The sequence below is a fragment of the Sesamum indicum genome, linkage group LG6, assembly GCF_026168435.1.
Source record: "Sesamum indicum cultivar Baizhima isolate 11 linkage group LG6, ASM2616843v1, whole genome shotgun sequence".
In the NCBI taxonomy this organism is placed as follows: Eukaryota; Viridiplantae; Streptophyta; class Magnoliopsida; order Lamiales; family Pedaliaceae; genus Sesamum; species Sesamum indicum.
The window spans coordinates 20,939,191-20,959,914 of record NC_142662.1 but is presented as its reverse complement, the minus strand read 5'-3'; the positions used below and the strand labels follow the sequence as shown (position 1 = coordinate 20,959,914).

General features: G+C 34.9%; 1 protein-coding gene across 1 annotated transcript; it reads right to left on the bottom strand.

Annotated features, from left to right (window-relative positions):
- Positions 1–3,103: 3,103 nt before the first annotated feature.
- Positions 3,104–6,163, bottom strand: WRKY25 (WRKY DNA-binding protein 25). The gene is made up of 5 exons (XM_011082455.3): positions 5,676–6,163; positions 5,355–5,516; positions 4,566–5,191; positions 4,077–4,238; positions 3,104–3,931 (listed from the first exon to the last, which is right to left on the bottom strand). The coding sequence occupies exons 1-5, from the start codon at positions 5,934–5,936 to the stop codon at positions 3,514–3,516; spliced, it is 1,629 nt and encodes a 542-aa protein (XP_011080757.1). The 5' UTR covers positions 5,937–6,163; the 3' UTR covers positions 3,104–3,513.
- Between the last annotated feature and the right edge of the window lie 14,561 nt (positions 6,164–20,724).

The following is a 20,724-nucleotide window of genomic DNA, read 5'->3' as shown; positions in this document are numbered from 1 at the left end:
TTGGCTCCCTCTTTCAACACCAATTTGCTAGCAGTAAGAAGTACATAAAATCAGCCATTAACCTTTTTGGAGTCAAGCAGGAAGACCATGAGACTCTAATGGCCTACGTTCAGTGCTTCAACATAGCCGTCCTTGAGGTCCCAGAAGCTCACCAGGAGGTGTTGGTTAGTCATTTACCCAAGGACTTCGTAGAGGCCCTCTTTTCGAATCTCTAGCTAAGAAACCAGCTGCTGACTTTCTAGACGTGCTGGCTCGAGCCTGAAAGTACATGAACTTGGAGGACGCCTGGTTGGTCAAAAAGAGCGGTCATGATAGGCAGAGGGAGAATAAGTTGTTTTCCTCCAAAAGGAACAATCCCTTTGATCCAAAGAATAAACACTATACCCCGCTTATTACTAGCCCAACTAGAATACTCATGGACGTTAATCAGCATCCTATCTTACAATGGCTTAAATGCTCAGAGAAAGGTCCCCAGCTCCCGATTTGTAGTATCACAAGGAGTATGATCGGTTCCGTTAGCTGAGACAAGAGATAGAAAGATTTGAACAAGCTGGCTACTTGAAACACTATGCAGATAAAGCAAAAATATGTAAGCAGAAGAAAGAAAGCTCCAGCTACTGACCTACAGGAGCAAGGAGCACCACAGAGGATCTCTAGGAGGTTTTGTCCACCATGGAACGCTTTTAACCTCAGGATGTTTTAATCCCGAAATCCTTACTCTTTATTTACAATTTGTTATCCTTGTAATGAAAACATTATCTTACATGAACAAAGGCAATTCTTGCTTCCCATCTTGTGTTACTTAAAGGCTCAGTTTTCAACTCCTAACTGGCTCCAAATAAGTCGCAACCACCAACTGGCTCATACTTTTGCGTAAGTCGTTCCAAGCTGGTATATGCACTTACGTAAGATGCCACCAGCCGGCGCACGCTCCGAATAAGTCGCCTCCAGCTGGCGCACCCTCTTGATAAGCAGCCCCTAGCTGGTGCAAGCACTTACATAAACTGCTACTAGTTAGTGCATGCAGTGCAGCCACTACTAGCTGGCGCACGCATCCAGCTCAGCCATTAGCAACTGGCATATACAACATACAAGCAGATACCAGCTAACACACTCACTTCAATTTCCAACTGTCTTCTATTGGCACATCTATTCCAGCATAATGCTAATAATATTTGTTTAAGCTAACTTACTACTTGATTCTATCCTTGCTCATTTACTATGAGATATATTCTCTCTTACAAACAAAATCATCTCTTCCTCGCTAATGATAGGAACAGCTAGAACAAGTACGCATGCATCGGTTGGACAAAGTAGGTCAATATTTCTTATGCTATAACAGGTTGTCTAAACCTACAGGCTTGTTGTAGCAAAGGTTTATCTACTTAGGTTAAGAATTATCTTACCTACTTAACTAATTTTCTGGCTGGAACTTGTGTTATAAAGCATCCCTTTTACTACTTGGGTAACTTATATTAGCAGGAGACAGAGAAACCTCCCAATCTTATCCTACTTTATGCTAACACCTGCAGGGAACGTTCTTACAAGCATATAAACTTGGTATTTCTCAATATTATACTAACTTGCAGGAAAAACAAAGCATAGAAGAAAATTCAAGCATCCAAGTCAATCAAAAATAATTCCCCTAGATCCGCTCGCTCTAGTTCCTTAAGGTAGAAGATTCGTCCTACTGACCAGTAGGAAAATTCTTTTTTTTTTTGCAGGATAGTCACCTACTCTAGCAATCCAGCTCTGCGATCTGCGCTCCTAGAGTGGGAGGAATGATGACGCCCCCTAAAATTACAGGGCTAAGCCCACAAGCTAGGTATACTAGCCCAATCGACTAAGAGCTTGGCTGGCAGATCAGCACAATGGATAAGGGCCCAACAGCAAACAGGATATATCCCACCACCAGGGAGGATATAGCCCATTTGCAAGGAAGAAAAACCCACAAGCTTACCTACTACTTTACTGAACTTGCTAACACATTTTTACACATCATCCTAAAATATCTCCAGGTGGTTCCAAGTAAATCGGTCACAAATGAGCTGAAAAATCCACAACTAACAAACTCCCGGATTCTTAGGCAAACATGTCAGGGTTCAAGTCAACTCACATATCTCAGTCAATATTTATCCAAAACCACAAATGGTTTGTTTTGGATGATATCCAAAGGGATTTCCAACGCCGTACAGAACTCAGCAATTAACCCCGTATCCTGATCTATACAAACCTAAAAATAAAGGCATTGTGCAATCAATTGGTAACATCATTCTTCATTCTCAAACTCTCACTTATTTTCTTGATTATTTCTCGATTTTTATGCTATTTTGTGCCTATAATTTGCACTCCACATGAACATATACACTTTATCATCATTCAACACTATTTTCTCCTTTTTTTCTTCGAGAACCGCACGAGATTGAACCTTCGATTTAATGTGTCTATGCTATTATAAAAGAAAACTCATTATCGTACCAATTTTTTATTGGCCTATTTTACTTTTTCGTTCATTTTATTCTTTCAAAAATAATTGCTCATAGTAGTAATTTTAATATTTTTTAATTATTTTACAATGATAATTTTTTTTCTTCTCAACCCAATACTCGATTTTTCCCTCTTATGTTCCCACATTTTTTGCCTCGCAAACTTTCATAATTTTAATAAACTCTATAACAATTAATTTTTTCTATCTCAAATTCTCTATATTTATTTTTTCTTACAACCTTCCATCTTTTTAAGAAACGCACAATTAAAAAAAAAATTTTACTTCATCCCACATTTCTTTTTCCTCACATCCTTGTTTTTCAACACTTCATTATGTTTTGTGTCTTTTTATTTTTTTTTTTATCTCACGTTATAATTTTTTATATACTAGTAGAAACCGCATGCAAAAACGTGCGATCTGACCTTTGATAACCTTTAGCTAATCGACCACGTGCACCTTGGGATTTGCTAGCGCCTGTTAAGGCTGGTCATCATTAGGTCTCTCCCGTATTTTTATATATGGGGGATGTGCACAGTAGGTTCACGAAAGAACACCGGTAGATTTCTTTTTTCACGTCTTGGAATAAGTTATCAGCGACCCCACCCGATAATTCGATGAAATCCACAACAGAAACAACTTATTATTCCACGAAGTTCTGTACTATGTCTATACAAAGCAAATCCTGTTAAAATTACATGATAAAACAAATTGACATAAACCTAGTACAACTCCTCAGAAAACTAGTTCTATCCACAACCCACATCGAACATAAGCCAAAGAATGATCTTGGAATCAAAGAAAGAACTGTATACGCCATCCTATATCCTGTCTTAATATCTTGACGAATTTTTCTACAATAAGTAGGCTCCACTTGTCACTAAAATCCTTTATTTTAAACAGGTATTGCATCTCGTATTGTACTTCACATATACATATCGGAAACATTTTGTACAAACATTTATATGTGAAGTAATACAAGATGCAACACCGATTTAAAATAAAAAATCTTAGACTCACAAGTGAATTCAGCGGAGCAAAGACTCGAGAAACATGTCGTCTCCGGGCTCGTCCTTAGCTCTTGAAAACAACGCATTGTCGACGCAAGAAGTTATTGAGTTTCCGAATCTTGAATGTCTATGGCTCTCCGACATATACGGTGCATCATCTTCAACCGTCGGTGGCCTTGCACTGCTGCGGACTGGCATTGGATAAGCCAAGTTATGCTGCAACGTTATAGGCCTAACTGCAGCAATGGTTGCATTGTTGCTTGGAATATACGGCACGGTTCTGCTAAGGGAACTGCTGTTGCCACTGCCACGAGCAGCAGGGACATCGTGGTTGTGCTTCCCCTCGTAGGTGGTTATCACGGCCCTCGTGTCGTGGGCCGCTCGTTCCACGTGTTTCCTTACTTGACACCCTTGACTAGTGCACTTGTAATAGCTCCTACAATCCCAGAAAAATGCACACAACATCAGACTTCTCTCGTTATTAGTAATACTCTTTCCTAAGCTGAACAAACATGTGTTGGTCATATTGTACTGAAGCAGAATACAAATGAAAAACATTGCAAGAAATATGAGTTTCTTACCTGGGATTGGGATTTCCCTTGACCACTTTCTGACCATATTTTCTCCATCTATATCCATCATCGAGTATATCTATATCACTCATAGTTTGAACTACAACTCTTGGCTCTCTCACTGTCCTATTCCCCATTGCCGAAATACCTTCACTCTCATTCTCACCTTTCCTGGAAACAAAGCATCAGTCAGTGTTGCAGATCCTAAACATAGTAGAAGAGCACGCAAAAACAGTAAAGAAAAATCAAATGCAAGGATTCAGACATTAATTCCTCCTAAACGTTGACAATTGCTTGAGTTCCTTCCTAGGATAGATAATTCATGCAGTTCTTACACCCAGTCATTAACTACGTCACTGTGGCCCTTGTGATAAAGTTACAAAAACATCATAGACCAGAAAAAGATTGCTGCAACCTATAACATGGAATCAGGCTTCATCTCATAAAAACACAGAAAAATGTAACAATTTTATTAGCTTAATAACTGAATCAACTCACCATCTCTTCGCATCAGGCTCAACCTCATCGAACTCATCTCCACCCGACTTGCTCTTCTGAGCACTCTGCTCCAAATCTTCGATAGATATCGAAGAGTTCTCTGGTGTAGAGACAAAGGAGTCCACTTTTCCGGCAGCATTCAATCCATAGGACTGCTCAGGGATTTCATTGGACTGAGTACTGCAAGTCTGAATTACTATAGAAGAAGCCGATGCTGTTGATGAGGACGACGATGATCTCCTGCCCGACTGAGGCTTCGGATGGTTGTGAGTACCCTTGTAAACAATTTCAGTGATCCGTCCATCCAACGACCGTTCGATCTTTTTCTTGGTCGGACAATTGGGGTGCGTGCATTTGTAATAGCTTCGTGGATTTTCACTCCCCTTCACCTGTTTCTGCCCATATTTCCTCCAATTGTACCCATCATCGGACCTTCTGTTGTCGTTTATTGTCTGTGATGACTGATTGTAATGATCGTATTCTGATCGGACAGTATTGTTGTTGCGATGGCTTGTTTGGAATGTAGAAACCTCATGGGTTGAACTGAATTCCGATTCCTGGTTGGGTTTGTCTGATGATGAAACATCTTGATTAACAGGTTCTTGATAACCCCATGTCTGCTGTCCCTGATTTTCAACAATTTTAACAGTTACCACCAGCAAAAATGGAAAATTAAACAATATTAACAGTTATCACCAGCAAAAATGGAAATTTCAAGCAAATAAAAAAAACAGAATTGGAGTATTAATTAAACGGACGAATCAAGAACCTATGGAGATAGAAACATACATAAGATGTCAGAGGCTTTGTTTGGGCTTGGAAAGAGAAATCCGAGAAGCCCTTCTGTTGATTTTTGATTTCCACTTCCTGCTGCTGCTGGGCCCTGTCAGACTTGCTCTTCCAATCGAAACCCTGAATTGGAAAGGTCCCTGTAGTTGGAGAGGGCAAAATCTGCACAACCAAACACCCAAGAACACAGTCACCAAAACGTGCAAAAATTCAGTCAAAACATCCTCAAAAGCCGTAACAAAGAAAAAAAAAATCATAATCCAGAACAGAACAGAAATAAGAAAATAGAAGCTTGGGGTCTTTTTCCAAAGTATGGCTTACATTAGAAGCCGACAGAAGAACAGGAGAATCCAAAAGCTCGGCAGGGCTCAACCCATGAGGGATAGCAAAGAAGGAAGAAGGAGAGAAGGCAGCGGGCGGTGGCGATATGGGAAGCGACGGCGGCGGAAGAGACTTGAACTTAGGAACTCCAGAACCCGTCCTCTCCGCTATCCGATCACCAAGACCTTTGCTGACGACGGCGGCGGCGGAAGTAGGGTGGTGGTCGGAGGCAAGAAGACTAGTGAAAGAGGCGGAAGACATGAATGGGATTGGAAAACGGAGAAGGGTGGTGGTGAGCTTGAACTACATACACACAGTGAAGCGTGTTGGTGCGCGAAATTATGGGATATGGATGATTGGTGGGAGAGATTTGATTTGCAAGAACAGAAGAAGAAAGTGAAAATCCGGGAGTATTTCTTCTTTCAATTCTTGTTGCAACTTGCAGCAAAGTGTAGGGTAAAGCTGTGGGTTTGGTACTAGCACCTTCTAACAAGCTACCATTTTAAGAGATATATGTATGTTGACTAGGAAAATAAAATATTTAAATTAAGAATATTTAACTATTTTAGCCAAAAAAAATAAGTAAAGAAAGAAAATTGCTATTATTTACTATACTGTATTGAGTAAAATATGATATAATCATTTATTTATTTTATTTTTTTTGAGTTTATCTTGAATTAGGATTTATATTTAAAGTTTTTTATTATTAGTTGATGCTGGCAGAATTAATGGACAGTTTAAATAAATAATATTTCATACAATAAATTGATGTACATATACGATGAATTCATGCCGCAGAAATATGTCGATCCACTTACTTGAATTAAATCCAACTATAAATGCTGGTCTAGATAGGATCACAAAAATTTATATTTTTTTTATTATTAGTTTGAAAAAAAATCACCCAAACAAGCGTGTGCCTTTTTTAAGATGACCCACAATAAATTTTGCTTCAATATTTTATAACACGATCCGAATAACGAAATAAGTGCGATCGGACTGATGACCAGATAAACCTGATCTTAAATCAAATGAATTGGTCGATTTATTAACTTTTCTAGAATTTTTAAATTAATATAATTTTAAATTGAACCCACATATCAAATGAAAATTCAGAGAAATATCAATAAAAGAACACTTACATTATAATAATTATTTTGAATTATATATTAATAAATGAACAAACTCATTAAGTCCATAATTTAATTATGTTTTTATCCCTTTATGATTATCGAAGTTGCTAATTAAGTTCATAATTAATAGAATAAGACTTATATATTTTAAAAATAGGGGAATTTATTTAAAAAATGCAGTAAAAAAAATTAAAAAAGTAGTGTGCTTTGGAAAAATTTAGAAAAATAAGTGGCACCGCGGTGAGTAATTTTTATTTAAAAAAAAAATTCTAAACCACCACGGTGACATTGTTTCTGAAAAAAAAAAAAAACAAATTTAATGGTCACCGTGGTTCAAAACTGCGGTGACAATTTTTTATTTTTTTTGAAAAAAAATTATTTTATTCCACGACGAATTGCTGCCAACTTCTCGTTAAAATTTCGACACCATCATGGCGAGTTGTAATACTATTTATAATTAATTAAATAGAATTTAATAAAATTATAAATATTTATAATTAAATATTTATAATTTTATTAAATTCTATTTATAAATTCGACACCATCATGGCGAGTTGTAATTATAATATTTATAATTTTCTTGTATTTTGTTTAATATTTTAATATATTTTTTATATATTAATTTTTATTATAAAATAATTATGACATTACTGGTTAATTACGATTAAATTATTAACTCTTGATCCAATTAATGCCAAAATTGATCACTATCCAAAACTTAAAATTTTATTTGCTCTGATTATTAAAATATTTTGTGTGAATGTGAATTGAGTTAGGGATTTACAAACCCGAGCTGAGGTTGAAGAAGAGTAAAATTTAAATGAATGTGAAATGATGATTAGTGAAAATTGGGTGGTCAAAGCTCGTCTTCTTTGACTCACGTAAATATTAATTAATTAATTAATTAATAAAATTGAGAGAGAGAGAGAGAGAGGCGGCTGAGGCTGAGGAAAAAAAATCCAATATGATAATGATCTTTACGCGTTTGCGTCACTCTCTCCGTGCCCATGGGCGTGCGCGTGGGCCCCCTTCCCAAGTTTGGCTGCTTTCCAACTACTTTACCATTTTAACTCCATCTATCTTTCTTTTTTTTTTTCTTAAAAGAAAAAGTTGTTTTTTTTAATTAATTTAGATTTTGTTTAAGTTTTAACGGGAAAAATGTATTTTTATTTTAATAAAGTATTATTGGACTAATAAATCAAATCATATATATAATATTCAAGAATGAGATAATAGGAATTTGTAAATGTTTTTTTTTTTAAAAATAAAGAGTTTTCGACTGTTTTCTAAAATTTTTAAACAAATTACTTCAAATAAATTACTAATATATTATAAGTTTTATGATCTTATTTTATCTAAATATTTGAATAATTTATTTTAAAATAAAATTTAATATTTTATAGACTTAAAATATATGAACACTTGTAATGTGCCTATCTGAACAACTTATTAAATTATGGGTTGTCATAATGACGAGGTTTGATGTGGGGATTATATTTGGATACCTAAAAATAATTAAAATATTTTTATTTTTAGTTTTATACTTTTATTGTACTGTCCTAAACTCAACCCGGTATAAATTTTATTATATACATACTGGCACACCGCATACCATCGGATCAAAACTGCATCAGGTTCACGTGAAAATTGTATAATTCGACCATACTTATAAATACTTTAGGTATAACTTTTGCTACTCCCGTCTGTTCTTATGAGCTTAACCTTCAAAACGACCTTATTGATTTAAACATTTGAGAGCTATAATCAGAATTTTTGTATATTTTCTCGTAATCTCTGTCTTGCAAGAATGTTTAGAGGTTATTTGAGATCATTAGAGACGATCAAGAACTTTTAGACCTAAAAACCTAATCAAATAGGTAAAAAGTATAATTCGTCTCTTAAGTTTGCATTTAAAATGATTTTAATCTCTTAAGTTTATTTTTTTTATTTTAGTAGCTGTAAACTTTTGTTTTTATCTTAATTTGGTTCATCTGAGCATTTTTTGTTAAAAATATGATCGGATTTTGACTTCTTAAAAAATAAAATACTTAATTTTATGTTTGATTTTCTCATTTTAGTCCCTAAATTTATGAATTTGACAAATTTGTCATCTTTAAGGTGGAAAATCAATTTTTTTATATTTTTGTATGTTGAATATAGAAGACATTTTTTTTTCCTTATATATTATCAAAGCATAATTCCATAAATTAGGTCATTGTGAAAAGACAAATGGTGGAGGCCAGCTTGTTACTTATGTGTCAAGGAAGATTAGAATAATGGGTAGGGATGATAAAAAAAAATTATATCGTTCAAAAATTATTCGAACCAAATCGAAACGAATCATTTTTTATAATTCATTTTTTAAAAAATTATAATTTTAAATTTAGAGTAAAATTGAACCACATTGTTGGTTCGATTTTAGTTTAGAGTTAAAAAAAAACAATAAAAAATTGCATCGTACCGTTAAACAAATATAACTTTTTAAATCATATATATAATAATTTGATAAAATAATTATTTTTTTAGATTCATATATTAGCACAGATCCACATTATAAAACTCATTTTTATAATATTTATATTTGGACTTTACACAATATATATATATATATATATATTTAAGTTTTTAAACTCATTCAAATTTTAAATGCAATTGATCGTTGTCCCAATTTTTCATTCATTTTTTCTCCCCTTTTCCTCTTCTCTCTTTTCTCTCTGACTATTTTTTTTATTATGTCTTTCTACCTTTTATTTTTATTCTCTCTAAAATCGACCCTTAACTTTTGTTGAATTAAGTATTTTCTTATTGGATTAATATATATGTTTTTATATTTTAATCTACTTACAGTTGTGAAGAGTTTTCGTGCTCTATGGTGCATAATGTTGGTTTTTCTTGCTTGCTGCATCCAAATACTTATTTTATTTTTTAATTTTTGTTAGTTTCAACATCTTATTTTGTTAGTTGCTTCGGATGATTCCCCTTGTTATTTTGCAAATAAACAAACTACCCCCTAATGAAAAAAATAAATAGCGATTTATTTTTCTATATTTTTTAAAATACAACAATGTACTCCCCTATGATTTCTAAAATGAAGGAATTTACCTCCCTGTATAAGGAAGTAAAGCTTCATTTTAAAAAGTAAAGGGGGTAAATTGCTATATTTTTTTTTATAGGAGGGTAATGTGTTCATTTTCAATATCACAAGGGGGCGTAAATTGCTATTCACCCAAAAAAATATATACGTTTAGTACATAAACGAAAATATGAAAAAAATTTAAAAAAATATTAAAAAAAAGAGTTAGAGAAGAAAAAATACATAAAAATTGGGAAGAGAAAAATGAAAAGTTAAATAGAAAGAAAAAATAACGACAAACCAAAAAATTGAAGACACTATGAAGTGATGAATCTGTAAAACATTATGATAAAATAAATACTTTATAAATATTTGCTAAAAATAGAAAGTTATGCTGTTGTCAACTATGATATACTCAACTTATTTATTATTTTTTGGATAAATGAAAAGTAATAATAAATAAAAGTAATTCAAGAAGATTTTTAGTTTCTAAACTATAGACAAGTAAAATTTATGCCCAAGAATAATAATAAATATAAAATAGTATATTAATTATGTATTATATTTCTTTTTCTATACATATATTTTTGAATTTATTAAATTAATTTTAAATATAAATAGCTAAGTTAATTGATATTCTAATATATGTTTTGCAATCACATTAATGACAAACAAGTATCGAATTATTTCGACTAATCAAATCGTACTTCGCTATTAAAAATTCAAGCAAATTAGGCGGCATATGGAGCAGCTGCATGTACTCTCCAATCAAATCGAGACAAATAATTTTGATATATATATATATATTTAGAATATACAAATATTAAAGAGATAATGTCAAATATCAATCATGTCATTTCAAATATTTAATGCACTTATCTCTTTAAATTAAATTATAAAGAGAAAACACAAAAAGTATTTAAGTACATCACAATTCTACATCCTCGAGGCTTATATAAAGAGGTCCTTAAAGTCATTCAACACACATACATTGAGAACGACAGGTGGAGCAAGAGAAGAAGACCAAAAGAATTTTCTTTACGGAATTTCTCGAGTTCAAGAATATTCAAAGCACTTAAAGCGAAGATCGAGTCGTTCGTCAAGAGCGTGCAACAAATTACAGTGTTTGATTGGATAATATACATGAGCCCTCGAATCAACAATATAGGTATCCAAATTCAGTTTTCAAGTTGATTCCAATAGCAAATCCATGTCTAAGTCCTCAAAATCAAAAGTCAAGATTATAATGTTGGATTCGTGACTACAACTAAGAGCTCTCAAATTAATGTTATAAATAATCAAAATGAGAATTACGTGACGGTTTTATCTTTGAATGGATAAATATCAAATTTTTAATTTTTGAAAAGAAAAATCAGATGATTTTATAGAAATTGTACATATTTTTACCTATTAAATATTTATTTTTATTTGTAATACTATTTTTATATTTGTTATTTTTAAACACGATAAAATTTGTATCCAGACTACCATATAAGCTCACTATGAAAATAAAAGACAAGAGTAGAGTAAAAAATATTAAGTCACAATTTTAATATTATCACTATATTATATATATGTTAATTGATGTGAATTTTTATTTTATCATAATAATAACTCTCACAATTTTAACAGTGATAATTATTTTGAGATATTATCGCTTAAAAAGCATTAGTGACAAAAAATTATGCATATAATTATCTTTAAAAATAATAACATATAATATGACGTCATTATAAATATGTCAGTAATGGTGTATAGTGATATCTTTATACACAATTTTTATTACTAATAATTATATTAACAAAATTAAATTTAGTATAAATTACAATAAATTCTCTTGAGATTTAGCATAATTATAAATACTCATTATTATTTGAAAAATTACCAATAGTCCCTTGATTTTGACGGTAGTCCATCAACGAATTTATCCCAATTTTTTCTTTTTTCTTTTTTTGTAATGAACTAACTAAAATGCCTTTACGCAGTATATATTATAATTTTATTTATTTTTTTAAAATTTTTTAAAATTTTTTTATGGACTAACTGGATATTCTTTTACAATTTTTAAAATCTTTCCATCCAACCCTTCTATTTTTTTTAAATTTTTTATTTTTTTAAAAAAAAGTTCAAAAAATCCAACAGTTAGAACTTCATCCCACATCCGAGGATTATATAATTTTATTAAATACTAGATGGTTAATAATAATTTTACAAATAACGAAAAAGTATTTGTAATTATACCAAATCTCATAAAAATTCATTCTAATTTCCCTTTAAAATTATTATAACTTAGCATATATTTTTCAATGATAATTTTAAAATTGATCTTATGATATTGTATTATTGATATTTATCTTTAATTTGTTATAGTGTTGTTTTTATTAGGCAAGAACATGGATGTCCCATTTGCATTGGACAGGTGTGAAAGCAGTTATGAAAATGTAGTGAAATTATATTTAAAAAAAGAAAAGCAATAAGAGGGTTGAAGTGCACCTACTTGTTGACCAAGACAAAAAAGGAGCCAAAGTCTAGATTTGTTGGGATGTAACTTAGAATATTATTTGTTGAATGGTCAAAGAACCTTCCATTGCTCATCTTCAGTACTTAACTTCCACACCAAGCTTTGGCTAAGATGTCATTTCCATGAAATATATATATATATATATATACGTATTTATGGGATAAATTACAACGATTTTTTTCAAAATTTAATATAATTATATATACAACTTTGTTATTTAAAATATTAAAAATAATTTCTTTATGTTTGACGAAATTATATCATTCTTGAACGGAGATATGAATTATCAATTTTGCCCCTACTGTATTTTTACAAAAAAAGTTAAGAGTTTATAAAAAAAATCAGACGGGGTGGATGAAATTTTTTAAAAATTATAAAGAAATTATCCACTAATCTATGAAAATTATAAAAAATTAAAAAATAATTAAAATTATAATTTAAGTGCACAAGGGCATTTACTAAAAAATCGGGCTAATGTTAAATGATCGTTAAAATTAGAGGGTATTGATATTTTTTTTAAATAATAAAGAGGTACTTGTAATTATGTTGAAGCAAATAAGAAGTCGTTGTAATTTACTCTATATATATATATTTAAAATTTTTAAAAAGCTCGTTTACTTTATGTGATGTTATATGTCATATTCTTATAAGAATATGATGCAATAAATTAATATAATATTTTATACAACATTGGACCAACTCATGATACATTAATGTGTGATTTAGATATTATTTAAATCTGTGATAAGGCATTTGTCGGAGATATATGAATTCCGAAAGGTTTTGAAGATGAATTCACTTTTCTTAACGTGAAATTTGTCTTCATTATATGGTTATTGTTGAGTTTAAAAACAAATTAATAGAGTACGACAAAATCAATCGAGACTTGCAATTTTAAAAATCTCGTTTCAAGAACAACTTGAAAAACTTCAATCAATAAGAAGTGAAAAAACTAATGAAAAATAAAATATAAATGTGACACTTAAGACATCTATATATAGACGTTTTTATGTCTTTTTGAAAAAAAAAAAATCTCTTAGAACTATTTCGGGAAAAATACAAGCAACTCCCTTGTGATATTGCAAATGAATAAATTACCCATTATAAAAAATAAATAGTTATTTACCTCTGTATTTTTTAGAATACAATAATTTACCTCCTTATGTTTTTTAAAATGAAGCAATCTAACTTCCTATACAAGGAGATAAATTGCTTTATTTTAAAAAATATAAGGGAGTAAATTAGTATATTTTTTTTATAAGGAGGTAATGTGCTCATTTTCGATATCAGAGGAAGTAAATTGCTATTCACCCGAACTATTCCTATTGGGTTAAATTCATTTTAACCCCCTGTGATATATAAAAGTATGAAATATCCCCCTATAAAAATTTTAATATCAAAAATCATTCTTGTGTTATGAATAAATAATTACACCATCCCCTGGTCAATTTCAACCTATTTTTTTTAGAAATAATGACTAAACTACCCCCTTCTAATCAACGGTCAAACTAAATCTATTTATATATAATTATTTTAATTTATAATATATATAATTTATAACTATTAAAATGTATTTATAACACATGTAGTAATTATTTTTTATAAAAAAAATTCAAAATAAAAATTATAATCCCCAGCCGTCTTCCCCCCCCCCCCGTCTTCCCCGACCAACCCACCGCCCCGCCTCCTCCTCCCCCTCCCCCCCCCCACCCCACCCCACCCCACCAATCTTCTTTCCCAGCAGCCCTCTTTCCCTCACCCCCACTTGTTTCGCCCCTACCCCTCCCCTTCCCTTGCCCCACCGCCCGTCTGGGTGACGCCAGCCACCCAGAAGTAGAGGGCGACGGCCATCGCTCTTGTTGCATTGGGCGACGGCCGTCGCCCATGGGTGAGGAGGGCCTGCACCCTCCTACACTGCCGCCGTTATTTTTATTTAAATATATAATTTTTAATTAATTTAATTAAAATTTATATTATATTATATAAATAATTATTAATATTAAATAATATTTATTATTAATAAATATATAATAATTAATTAAATAATTATTATATAACATAATATTTTATTATTAATAAATACATAATAATTTAATTAAATAATTATTATATAAAATAATATTTTATTATTAATAAATATATAAAATTATATATATTAGATATGAAAGAAGGGCAAAAATGTAAAAAAAAAAGGTATATAACAAATTAACAGTCAAAAGCGCGTGTAGGTCAATTTTTGTACGGAGGGAGTTTTTTTAACTTTATTTTATATCATAAGAGAGGTATTTGATACTTTAATTTTCATAAAGGAATTTTTAAATATTCCTATTATCATAAGGGTCTCTCGATTTTTCCCTATTCCTATTAATCCCAAAGTTGTCATCTTCCAATAAATATTTTTTTCTCATCGGATGCTTCGCAAAGCAACTTCAAGAAAGTGTTTTAGAAAGGACATATGCTTTCAGCAAATCCTCTAAGATTTGAATTGATGGACAAAGTTGAAAATTTCGAATTGATGGATAATTCAATAACATAAACGATTTCAAATTCTTGCAACCTCATTGAAAACTATGTGTGGGGAGAAAGAAATGTAAATTTGTGGTTGTTTGTAGGAAAGGGGAAGGGGGAGAAGCAGTAAATGAACAAGTAAAAGATTAATCCTCAAAATGAACTCACTCTCAGTCCCTTTTAATTCTAATTCTAATTCTAAACAAAACATCAGAAGCAGTGAAGAATTTAAGAATGATCATTTCTCCCAGTTGCATGTTACTAGTGAAGCTGCTCCAGAAAAACAGCTAGAGATCTCCGATGGGGCCGGCCAGCCACCAGTTAGATCGATGTCGTCTCCACAAACACTTCGTCACGTCTTCAGGCTCTGCAAGCGTGGGAACTTAATGTAACTCATCAGAAACGTCATCATATTAGATGTTAGGAAAATGGCGATGCAGATGTGCAGAAATATGAGAATTAGAGAGAATTCAAACAAGAAATTACACAAATTTTATAATATGTGTTTCCAGAAAATACTTCTTCTACCTATCAATTACTTATACTAATTGATGTGTATGGCCCAATAGCACTTGGCCCAAGAAAATGTTTAAAGCCCAAAACTAGGTCCACCAGCCCATGATGAGGACGGCCCGCTGGAAGATTACCAAACTCGGCCTAAGAGGGAAGCCTAGTACAAGGCTTGCCAGACCTCAAGCCTGCCTTCCAAGCCCAGCCCAGGAGAAAGGAGGCGGCCCATAAGGCTCTGGACTCCTTGACCTAAAAGGACTCTTTGCAGAGTAGGAGTATTCACGTAAAATGAGTTCTCCTCCAACAAAAAACGTGTTGATCAAGCTAGAAATAAGATGAAATTGTGCTTTATCCTTGGTTTTCTTGTCCTTTTTCTTAGAGATACAGGTAACATGTAGAATCCCCACGAAGGGAGACGCCTTCTCTATAAATACAAGCAACATCCCTCAACAAGACACCTTCAAGAATCTGAAAATTGCTTTGTTATTTTGCTGCAACTCTCAACTCATGCTCTAACTCTATTTTGCTCATGAAATTCTTATTCTTATCTCATTTTCTCATTGCAATTTATTGCTCACTTATTTTTTCCTAAATCCAGAACTAACTTGAGTGTCGGTGTGCTAACGTGTTGTTTTGCATATCCTATTTCTCAAGTTACTTTGCTTAATTAGCCCAAGTCCATCATCGAGATCCAAGACTGTTAGACTCATACTAAAATCGCACGTATCAATTGGCGCCGTTCGTGGGAACTTGAGTTAAAGACCTGAGTTACTATGGAGACCCTCAACAACCCCGCTAAGCAAAGGCTGTGGAGACACCCAACAATAATCATCCTTTATAGGTCGTCGCAGGAGCCTCCCTACCCCGATTGGAGGAGGATTCCACCCTAACTTTGCCTATGCCGATACCACCCCTAGAGTGGTGGACCCTTTGGTTGATCCTCCAAGATAAAGTACTTCCTTAGACACCATCTCAAGAGAGCTTTCCCCAGCTTTGCTGGGTGTAATTCAATAGGTGGTCGCAGCAGCAATTCAAGAGCAGATGACAGTGTTGGTTCCTACCCGCTCAGGCCCCGCTGTGGAAACAAGCATCCCTAAAGAAAGAGTAGAAGGAAACCTATTGGAAGGAGACATTGCTGTATCCAGGGCCCCACTGGTTGACTTGAAGAGGGGCACCTTCCAGACAATAAATCGGAAGCTGCAAGACTCAGAGCTTGAGTTGCCACTTCCTACTACAAGGAGGGGTCCTTTTACAAGAAATCCTCTACACACCCTCTACTCCGGTGTTTATCCCAGCCAGAAGGATTGCATATTCTTAAAGAAATACATAGTGGTTGCTGTGGAGCGCATAGGGGAACCTGGATTCTCCCTAACAAAGCGTTGCGAGTAGGATATTTCTGGCCTTCCATGAAACAAAATACAAGATAGCTGGTGAGCAAATGTGAGAAATGCTATAAGCACTCCTCCCTCATACACCAACCTGCAGAGCCCCTCACAACCATGTTATCGCCATGTCCTTTCGCACAATGGGGGATAGATATCGTAGGACCTTTCCCCTAGCTCCTGGCCAAAGAAAATTCCTTGTAGTAGCCATCAATTACTTTACCAAGTGGGTGGAAGCTGAGCGACTCACCCGTATCATAAAAATGGAGGTGATGAAGTTTATACGGAAGAATATCATCTATTGCTTGGACTCTTGAGAGAGAAAATCTCATACAATGGACAACAGTTCCAAAGCCATAAAACACAAAACTGGTGTAAAGGGTTGCATATCAAACAGAGATTCACATCAGTAGCACAACCCCAGGCCAATGGACAACTGGAGATCACCAACCGAATCCTTGTTCAAGGAATTAAGAGATGATTAGCACGAGTTGGTGGAAATTGGACAGAAGAATTAACTAGTGTCCTATGGGCATATCACACAACTCGCCGAGGATCTATAGGAGAAAGTCTCTTCATCATAGTTTATGAGACTAAAGCAATCATTCCAGTTGAATTGGGGGTACCCTCCCACAGAATTTTGCATTTTCTGAAGAAAACAATACAGAGTTGTTAAAGAAAATCTAGATCTTATTGAAGAATTGAGAGAAAAAGCTTTCATCCGCACCCAGAGATACAAGAACAATATGATTACTACCCACAATAGGAGGGTAAAAAAATGAAGTTTCCAAGTGGGGGACCTAGTATTAAGAAGGATGGACACGTTGAAGCCAGTGGGAAAATTAGATCCCATCTAGGAAGAACCCTTTAAGATCACAAGGATAATAGGATGAGGAGCGTATGAGCAAGAAAATATTGAGAGACGCCAACATACATAATCTCAAGAAATATTATGCATGAAGATGGGCGTTGGATCCATGCTCAAAGAATCCTCCAGTAGGTCCTGCTAAAGGACTCCATCTAAAAATATCCTCTGAAGGACATTCTCCAATAAATCCTCTTAAAGGACTCCTCCAAAAAATGTCCTCCTGAAGGACATCCCCAACAAGCCCTCTTGAAGGGTTCCCTCTAAAAAGTCTACACCTACAGACATCAAAAGTTCTGTCATCATTCTCCTGTTGTCACTTTAAACAAAGCCTACAGATTCCATCATGTCAAGAAAGCAGTGCAAGCATAATGTCAAACACCAAGCACAAAGAGAAGAACTAAAAGCATCGCATTTCAGCCCCTGACTTAAACCATGGCCAGGGGTAGAGTAAAAACAGCATCCAACAAAGCAAGAAAAAGTAAATTGTCTCATCCCCATTGCGAATGGGGGTAAAAAGGCAAAGCAAGACAATTAAAATTATTTCAACCAGTAGCCAGAAACAAAAACTAGTCAGATGACATCATCATTTTTCTCCCCACAGGCGGGGTCTTCTTTCTCTTTCTCAAGAGGGGTATCAACAACAGGCACAGGGATGATAGGAGGCTTAGCATCAGTGGCCAAGGGAACTTCTTCTTCCTTTGATTCTGGGGTACCTTCACCCTGGAGATCCCCTGCTATAGAATCATTTACTGCTTCGTTAGGGGGACTCCTCACCTCTGCCTTGACCTCCCCAAATAAATTGTCGAAATCTCTTTCTGCAAAAACTTTGTAGAGTTAGCACAAAACAGGAAAGAAGCACAAATGGAAGACAAAGGAGGAAACCAACCTGAGTCCTGGGAGAGGGGCGACTTTCATCCCTGGGGATGGAGGGCTCTACAAAGGGATTAGGCGCATTAAACAAAGCTATAGCAAGGTCAAAGAAAGTGGGTTCCTCTCCTGAAAGGGGGTATCCTTGAGTTAGAAACTGTTCCTTGTAGGCTGTAAAGTCATGTTGAAAATAGGGTCCCGCTATCTTGGCCACCTCCTGCTGATATCCCTCAGACTTATCGAATGGGGAAAATCCATTATCGCCTTCTCCACAGCCTTCTTAAGCCATCCTCATGGTTGCCACCTCTTTCTGCAGCTTCCTCATATCCTTCTCTAGTTGTTGACAACGGCTTGAGACCTCCTTCTTCACCTCCTGTAATTTGGTCATTCCCAGGAGTTCCACCTTGTCCTCCAATTTCCGCCTCTAGGCATCATTTGGAGGAATTGGAGGAACCCCCTGAGGCCTGGAAGTGAACTTTTCATACATAGAGACTGCCTTCAGAAAACATGAAGCATCAGAAAAGTGTTGCATGAAGGACAGAACATAACGAGAGAACAGTACCTTGAACAGATAATAAGCTCCCATCCCCTCAAGCTCCTCCTCGGAAGGGGGATTAGAAGTTGCTTATCCCCAAGAGATAGAACCCCCTTTCTAAGGTCAGCCACTAAGGGATTTCTCCCCCTCTCTTGATCCAATAAATGGCGGTTCTGAAGGCAAGCAGAGGAGGTGCACGAAGATCGGGGGGCAGGGAAGGCACAGATGAAGGACACAAGGGGGGGGGGGCCTATGGAGCTTGTGTGAGGCCTCATTGAAGAACTCCCTACTACTGGACCAGGGAAAAAGGAGGAGGAGGGACGTTTATCTTTCGACTCACTGGAGGCGGGGGCTCCCTTCGATGATCTTAGAGTCTGGGTTCCTCCAGCTCGACCCCCCAACACATGGTTCCTCATGAGTTTACTAAACATGATGTTCTCTGCAAACAAACAAAGAAGTTAATACTTCAAGAAGGCACAAGAAAAAAGATGCTTCAATAAGCAAAAAAAAAAAAAATAGCCAAAGTATCCCCTAAAGGTTCGTTTCAGGGGCCAAACCAAAGTGCCCTAACAGCCTCTCGTCAATGAGGGTCTGGCAGTCGTAAGGGGTTTCATTCAATCTAGCCAGCGAGAAAGACAAAGCTACTGTTCTTGGCCCTACATGTACAAGGGGTGGGGTCTCTTGAATCCATTGTCTAGGGAAGGACCAAGCATGAAGTGGGAGGACATAAAAATAACTATTTTTTCAGTGCTTGGAAGGATTACGAGGGGACAAGAAGGACACCCCCTTAACGGGAACAAAGCAGAAAAAGCCTTTTTCTGCCCACTTGAGAGGATAGCACTTAGCGAAGACATGTGCTGTTATAGGGTGGCCAATAAAACGAAAAACTATAAAAAATCCAACCAAAATTTTTAAGGGTTGGGAACCAATTGGTTGAGAGGAACCTGAAAAAGACAAACGACTTTCAAATAGAAAAGGAAAACTGGGAAACACAAATCTGAATGTAATTGTGCAATGAAGAAATATAAACAATTGGAGGATAATGAAAGGGATGACTCGTCGGACAAGGAGTATATATAATGAAAGAAAGGGGCGTGAAATTCTTGTAGTAATTGGTCTATAGAGGAGGTTTTCAAAGTAGAGGAACCCCAATCTATCGGTAACTGGGGAACCCTCTCCTCTTTCTCGAGAGACCTCCTCTCTTCTTTCCTAGGAGGAGATCCAAACACTTGTCCTCCTCGAAGGAAGACAAAAGCGTCCGTAGGGAACCTTGGTCCTCTCCTCTTCAGGGGAAGAACCCTCATCCTCATTCTCCCCAACCTCCTCGTTAGTATCCTCATCTATTAGACGTCTGGCAGCAGCTGTTGCCTGTCTCAAGCTCCTCTTCTGGCCCCCGATGATGCGGGACAAGGCAGGGTCTGTCTTCCTAGAGGTGGTTTTAGAGAGATCATCGCCCAGAAAAGTCTCTTTAAGGAAACTTACGGATTCACTGGAAGAAAATATTTGAAGAAAAGAGAGAACCTTGGAATGAGGGAAAAGAATACTTACAAGAAGATGAAAGGCGGATGACCCTTGTGTTTCGGAAGTGAAATTTTGAAAGAAGAAGATAGAGGAAGGTCACGATTAGCCAAAATAGTGGCTGAAGGAGTTAA